We start from the raw sequence: 8198 nt of genomic DNA on the forward strand, positions 1-8198 counted from the left end.
ATAGCCCAGGAGCGTGCGGGCACTATAACCCAAGAGTGTACTAGACACTATACCCTAAAGCGATGGCAATGAGAGACAATATTCGTAAGGATGTAATGTTGGGCGTGGGTTGAAAACCAACAGATGAGCTCATTACCTGCACTAGAGCTAGACATGCATCATACTTGGTTGCGCATATCTCTTTTGTGTGTTGTATTCATTCTTGTAATTGTATATTATGTTGTTGTTTGCTTTTGTTTGTTGTTTGCTCTATGTTCTTTTGTTGTGGTCTGATTGATATGGGACATGTAGCCGTTATATTAAAAATAATTTACCTTTTTTTACCCCGACTCTACTAAGAACTCCCCAGTTCTTACCCCCTATCTTCCTACCCCTCTTCAGATGGAGACGGGTATCATATTCTATGAGCTCGAGCAGCCTTATGTATAAGAGGATCATGTCCTTTACAGCTTCTATGTAGTGGCCACTGAGCCTCGAGTCCGTAAGTACGAAGTTAGAGATCATCCCTTTCAGCACCCGCTAGCTTTACCTCTCTTTGATCCTGATGCACCGTATGCCTTTCCGCTATCTTGGTTACATCCCAATTCTATCCATCATCGCTTTGATCACATGCATGGAGGTCCTGTTCCAGCGCAACAGGATGGTCAGGCGGTGCCTGAGCCTGGCCCTGTCGTCGATGACTACATTCCTGAGTCTCCTCCAGTAGGTTTGGATATGTTGATAGAGTCTCTTTTTACCCGTTCCTTTGACCCTTTCATCATAGAGCCTATTGGAACTTCCGCTACAGCTTCTGGTCATCCCTCAGCAGTTGAGTAGATTTCTCCTAGTGGTACACTTTTTGCAGGCGACAACAGTGATGGTAGTCCCCAGAGTACATCAGAGGTCATTATTATTTCTGGCGACAAGAATATCGAGGAGATAGAGATTGTGGATCTAACATCTGAGGATGTTGAGGATCCTGAGATGGATATAGAGATCATGGACTTGACTTATGACAACGATTAGGTAGCGACATCAGCATCTTCTTTTGTCAGCACTCCGATTTAGTATTTCTTTTGTCTTAGACTCTCACTTTTGTTTTTCGAGAGATCAGGTTAGAAGACTAGGCTAGTCTGGACATCAGATAATAATATGTATTATATTATTATCCTGTTTGTGTATGTATCTGTTTATCGTTTTGGTTGAGATTTTATTTTCTTTAAGGAAGGTTTTTCATAAGAATCGAGTTTCGTTAACCCAATTACTCGATGTTTGGGTATGAGCATGCCGTACTGGAAATTGGGTCGTTACACCATATAGCGCTATTTTTGCAAAATTCAGAAAACTGGCCGGGTCCCAGTTCAATTCGACCGATTGATTTCCAGTCGGTTCGACAGTCCAATGCCGGTTTCTCAAACTTCCAATTTTGCCTTCTGTCTGAACCGTATGTTTCATCGATTCACTGTTCGCCTGGTCGGTTCGAACCAGTTTTCAGAACCTTGCAATATACTACCCATAATCGATCCATGAAAAAACAAAAACTCACTACATAAATTGAATATATATACTACTACAAATAGTATTTTTTAAATAAATAAAAAATTTACTTAGAAGGAAAATAATGTGATTAAGAGTAATTTACTTAGATACAATTAAAAAATAATTGAATATTTATCTACTGTAAAAAATTGATATTGATATTATTGAAGGATAAAATTAAAATTTATTTCAAAATTAAAAATAAAGTTCAACTAAATTAAATATTAGAGAATTTTGGTATATTAGAGACAAAAGGTATAATGTATACTTTATTGTATACTTACCATATTTTTTTTCTTTTTCGCAAATTTATGTACTAGTCATTTTACAAATATTTCTTGATGAGCAAAATCTTTAAGAGTAAAATAAAAAAATATTTAGAATGAAAGTAATGTGATTAAGTCCAATTTACTTATATGTGATTTAAAAATAATTGAATAACTACGTACCGTAAAAAACTGATATTATTGAAAGACAAAATTAAAATTTATTTCTAAGTTAAAAATAAAGTTTATTTAAATTAAACATTAAAGAAGTTGGATAGATTAGAGACAAAATGTATAATTTATAATTTATCTTTTATGTCTAAGTCATTGAGTCGTGATGCGATGATAGCGGATACCTTTAAGTACATTCACACCTTGGAAGAGAAAAAGGAGAGATTTGTTGATCAGTGGTTTGCAGATCATTATGTGAGTAAACAAGGAGTCCTACTCTGTTGAATCAGAAGTCGATCCTGACACGAATTGGTGATGGAGTTCACCCAGAGCCTTCACCAACTGGCTCAGCAGCTGCAGTAATTTGAGGAGAGGTATCAAGAGATCCTCACACACGTCTCAGACACAGATTCTTTCACGTTGGAGTGGAGGTGGGAGCCAGAGTGACTTCAGCGGTTGGAGCAACAAATGGCGGGTTACCAAGATCAGATGTGGGCTAGTGGCAGCGGTGCTGCTAGAAGGGCACCGACATTACTGCCTAGTCTGCCGCCTCAACAGGACCAGGGGATGACAATGACGATGACTATCAGAGTCTTTTAGTGATTAGAGTTTTGTTCTAGATTGTTTCATTGTATATTCTATTCTTTTTATTTTCCCATATTTGGTTTCTATTATTTAGAATTTGATGTGCAAAAAATAAATAAATAAATTTAACCACCTATTATGTTAAAAAAACTGGATTTACTGGGGACAAAATCCAATCATAATCAAGCGGGAAATAAAATATTAGAGCGCCAAAATTATCGGCAAAACTTTTCCGTCGTTTATTACCGGTGGATTAAAAAAAGAATCCATCGCAGAATTCGACGATAACTACCGGTGGATTGAAAAATTTGACAGTAGTTAATTACTTGCGAAGATTATACTATCAGATTATTTTTGTTATTTTGCCGATAAATCTGATAATACTCATCATTTTCTTGTAGTAGAACTACCTAAGTTTGCCATCAGCTCCACCTTAGCTTGCTCCCTTTTTTGGTTTAAGTTCTACTTCCTTTTTTGTTTTTTTCTTTCCCTTTTGAGAATCAAGAACGAATAAAAGATGAAGACAAATAGTAGTGGTGAAAGAGAAGAAATAAGGAGCAATAAAATTAAAGAGATGTGACTTTTATTTTCAGGTTGGTTAACAATGCCGTGTTAGAGAGACAAGGAAGAAACAAGTTGAAGATAATAGCATAGGAGTAATTATGAATTCTAATTAATTATTTAATAGAATCAATAAAAAATTAATAATTTGATATTTTTGTCAAATAAAATTTATCTTTTGTGATATAATTTTAATTTTATTTTTTCATGGTGTTAGAAATGATTATTCACTTAATTTATTTATTCATAAATTAAACCACTAAAAATATCTCAAAATTATTAAATTATTGACAAAATATCTACCAAATTTGTTAACAACAAAAATATCATCAGAATATTTTAAAATATGACAATTTTACTTAACCGTTAAATATATACTCTTACAATGGACTTTAAAAATTGAATTTTCATGTATTTTTATAATTATAATTAAAATTTATATTTTTAATTTTGATACTTTTTTGGTAAGTATTTTTTTTTTGGCCAATGTGCAACAATTTTTTTCAAATAGTTATCTAAATATTTAAACAAAATTTTAAATCACACACACAAATAATTGATCGAAATTAAAGGATATTTTTGCCTTTAATAAACTTAGAGATATTTTTGTCAATAATTTAATGATTCCAGATTGTTTTGGTAGTTTACTATTGTGTATTTATATTTTGTTAGTAATGAATAAATATAATTTCAAGTGTGTATTTATAATTTCCTAAATTTTGACCGGTAAAACAGGACTAAAAAAATTGGGTGCGTGTCATCGACAATTCTACTATCTATAATCTAAATTAAATACACCTTTTATTGGCTCAGTTTTTTGTATATTATAAGCTAGGATTTTTTACTTAAATAAAATAAACCAATACTAAAATTATTGGATTCTCCTAAATCAAATTTTGAAACGTAAATATCCTATTTCTACTATTATATAAATCGTTCTAGGGTCATGAAAATTATATAATATGTTAACCATACCACCCAAAAATGATTTATGCATGGATGGTCAAGGAGAATAGAGAGTAAATCGTTGCAGGACACACGCATAAATTGTCACCCTATAAAGATTCACGTGATTTTGAGCTAAAACACAAAGACTTGGCACGATTAACGTGTTAAAACAAACCCTTTTAAATTATTAATAAAATTAATAATTGAAATTATAAAAAGTATATTTTTATTTTTTAAGTTAAAATTTAAATAGATATAATTTAAATTAAAATATTATAAATAAAAATACCCTATTATACATAAATCGTGACAGGCTTGAGAGGATTTACTTTAACACGTTAATCGTGCGAAGCCTTTGTGTTTTAGCTCAAAATGATGTGAATCTTTGTAGGGTAGGATGATTTATGCGTTACCTATAACCCTGTGTGCCCTTCAACGATTTACTCCTTATTCTCCTAGGTCATTCATGCATAAATTGTTCCTGGGTGGCATGGTTAACATATTATATAATCCTCATGCCCCTGGAACGATTTATATAATAATAGAAAGAGGATATTTACGTTTCAAAATTTGATTTAGGAAAATCCAGTCATTTTGGTATTAGTTTATTTTATTTAAGTAAAAAACCCTATAAACTAATGTGTGTTATTCAATGATATTTGATTGGTGTTGTATATTACTCTGCTATGGGACTGCTTCAACTTTTTGAAAGAAACAAAACGTCTTTAACTTTTTGTGGGAGGGTGACTTTTTTTTTTTTTAAATAAACAAAGCAAAACGGAAATGACGGATTGTATAAATTTTTTTTTTGATATTTTGCATGAAGAAAACGTCAGCGACGAATTGTATGAATTTTTTTTAATTTTATTATAGGCAAAACGTCACTAACGTTTTGCTTGAAGATATATTTTTAAATTATTTTCTGGTCAAAACGTCGTTGACGTATTACTTAAAAAGTAAAAACGTTAGTGACGTTTTGTGAAAACATTAGTGACGTTTTGTGCTGGGGAATAAAAAAATATAAAAGTAACTATAAAAGAAGTTTTGGATTGTGTTAAAACGTAAAAATAGAGTATGAGACTAAAATTTAAGTGAAGTAATGAGAACTTTGTTCTACAAAATGTTCTTAGTTTGAGAGAGTGAAAAAAATTCGTGAGTGAGTGTGATAAATGTATAAAATGGAGGGTTATATTAGTTTAAAAATATATTACAATGGTCAGATTTTATCTCACACACATGAAGGTGTGAGTTTTTTATGTGAGAATCCATGTGTTATTGTTGTTCCTCTTTCAATAACATATGAAGGACTTAAGAGTATACTTTCTCAAAGTATAGATTATCAAGTGCAAAAAAGAGTCATAAATATTCTGTATAGGCAGCCTGTGCTAGTATTTGGTGGTTTCGGCCAATTTCAAATAATGCATGTGACTGATGAAGCTAGTATGCAAAGAATGTTTTTTACCTATCATCAAACTAGAGCACAGGCTTCACTTATCGAGTTGTATGTTGAGTTCGAAGAAATCGATAATGTTGACTTTCCAGAACCCAACATAGACTGGGTGGGTTATAATACTGAAAGCGATGAAGAGTTTGAAGGTAATTATGAAGTTGTTGGTCCAACTGAAAATGTAGAGGAAGATGAGATAATGGTTGAAAGAGATGTGGCTGATGTTGCAAATGCACTAACCGGACAACATCCATATGGAGAGCCATCTTTTATGCATGCTTTGAATCTTGATGCCATGCATGCACCAGAATTTTCTGAATACGTCAATACAGGTAATTTTGTTGTTGTTGTTGTTGTTATTCACTTTTTTAATATTAGTAATATTATTATTTGTTTTGCTTTTATGTTAGTATTATTTTTTCTATGCTAAATGCGTACAGTACGGAACAAGTTGTGATTGGCTTATCAGAGTTAGTCTTATGAAAAGACAGTATTGTTGGGTGATAAGGAGGTACAATGGTAGTCACACGTGCACCAGAAGTACCATATCTCAGGATCATGCTAAACTGGACTCTGATACAATTGCAGAAGCGATAAAGCCATTAGTTGAAGCTGACCCGTCCATAAAGGTGAAGTCTATCATTGCTGAAGTGCAGTCGAAGTTCAACTACACGATAAGTTATCGCAAAGCATGGTTGGCCAAGCAAAAGGCAATGGAGAAAATATTTGGTGGGTGCAAATCTTCATATGAAGCTTTTCCCACATGGTTTGAAGCAATGGTTGCAAAAGAACCATCAGCAGCTGTTGAGTATGAAATTGCATATGGTATCGAGGGGATGAGTTAGTTGAAGATCTCCGAATTCTGACACGAGTCTTCTGGGCTTTCTACCCATGCATTAAAGCATTCAGAAGTTGCAAGCCAGTGGTTCAGATTGACAACACACATTTGTATGGGAAGTATAAAGGAGCTCTTTTAGTTACAGTATCACAAGATGGCAATGGAAATATCGTGCCTCTTGCATTTGCCATAGTCAAAGGTGAGACTGCCGATGCCTGGAACTTTTTTCTTAGCCATTTGTGAACACATGTAGTTAATCGGGATGGTGTTGCCCTTATCTCTGATCGACACGAGTCAATCATCTCAGCTGTGGGTCGTAGTAATGGAGCATGGGAATATCCGAGAGCTATTCACATGTTTTGCATCCGACATATAGCATCCAACTTTTTGAGGAGTTTCAAGGCACCACTCTTGCAAAGTCTAATTGTCAACATTGGCTATTCTAGAATAATGCGTGAATTTGATATGCGTTACCAGAGATTATGTGAGCGGGGGGAGGCTTACAAGCAGTGGTTAGACCGGATCCCTCGACAGCAGTATGCCTTGGCGTATGATGGTGGACATCGTTGGGGGCATATGACAACTAACCTAGTGGAGTGCATTAATGGAGTATTGAAAGGGGCACGCAATCTTCCGGTCACATCCCTTGTTAAGGCAACTTTTTACAGGCTAAATGCATTGTTCATAAGGAAGAGAGCTGAGGCTGAGGCTCGTATAAGTGTAGGACAACTATTCTCTGAATATGCAACTCAGAAAATTCTGTCAAATCAGCACTCAGCGGGGAACATACAAGTTAACTTATTTGATAGGCAGAACGAGGTCTTTGAAGTGCGCGAGATGGCAAGTGGGTTAGAGTTTGCAGTAGACTTGCGCCTTCAGCGTTGTGATTGTGGTGAGTTTCAGGTGGATCGAATTCCATGTCGCCATGTATTTGCCTGCTGTGCAAACCAGCGCCTGGATTGGAAATAGTATGTGCACGAGGTTTATACGATGGGTGAGATCCAAAAGGTATACAAGACCCGATTCAGGCCAGTAGGAAACCCAACAACATGGTCTGTTCATGAAGGACCAAGACTCGTACCCAATCCCCAACTCAAGCGAGTGGCCAAAAGTCGTTATAAGAAAACTCGCTTCTTGAATGAGATGGATATTCGTGATCTACGTGGTCCTAGGCATTGTAGGCTTTGTGGCGGTGAGGGTCATAGCCGAAGCAGATGCCTGCGCCGTGGTGAAACCAGTTCTAGTGGATCGGCTCTAAATTCGTAGTCTGTGGCCTTAGTTGTTTCCAACAACTTATTTAGTTTGATATTTTATGAGTGAAAAATTGATGGTTTAGAATTTTACAAATAAAATTCTCGTTGCAAGTATAGTTTCTAAACCAACAAATAATCCTCTCATGCAAAAAATTGTTTGTCACAAGTACAAACCCCAATAAAAATAACCGAGGTATTCAAACCTCGGGTCGTCTCTCAAAGGAATTGCAGGGAAGTGTTCTTCTCCAACTCTAAGTGCAATCAACAGAGGCTTTTGTCAACCCAATTCCATCAAGAGTAAAGGCCCAATTCAAGGCTTGAAGACCATTTGAAGAAAGTGTATAAATAGCTTAGGATTTAAGTTTTCTGGGAGCTTTTCTTTAGCATTGGGAAAAACACTTACAGAGAGAGCTCACCTTTATATTTCTTGGCATTGTTGTTTTAATTCAAGGGAATTTGGGAGGAGAATTGATCTCTCTTCTTCCTTGTTCTTGCTTGAGCACTCTTTACTTTTATTGCTTCGGATCTTGGGTGAAGAATTGAAGAACTTCTGTTTCAATCTCACCTTGAGATCTTGTTAAATTTTCTGCATAATTGAATTCCAATTTCTG

The 8198-nt window shown here is 34.9% G+C and overlaps 1 protein-coding gene across 1 annotated transcript; it reads left to right on the forward strand.

Moving 5' to 3' along the window:
• Window positions 5468–7303, forward strand: LOC107632969. The gene is made up of 4 exons (XM_016336608.1): window positions 5468–5828; window positions 6085–6321; window positions 6399–6533; window positions 6588–7303. Exons 1-4 carry the CDS (start codon window positions 5468–5470, stop codon window positions 7301–7303), a joined length of 1449 nt encoding a protein of 482 aa, XP_016192094.1.

The sequence above is a fragment of the Arachis ipaensis genome, chromosome B03 (genome assembly GCF_000816755.2).
Source record: "Arachis ipaensis cultivar K30076 chromosome B03, Araip1.1, whole genome shotgun sequence".
Lineage (NCBI taxonomy): Eukaryota > Viridiplantae > Streptophyta > Magnoliopsida > Fabales > Fabaceae > Arachis > Arachis ipaensis.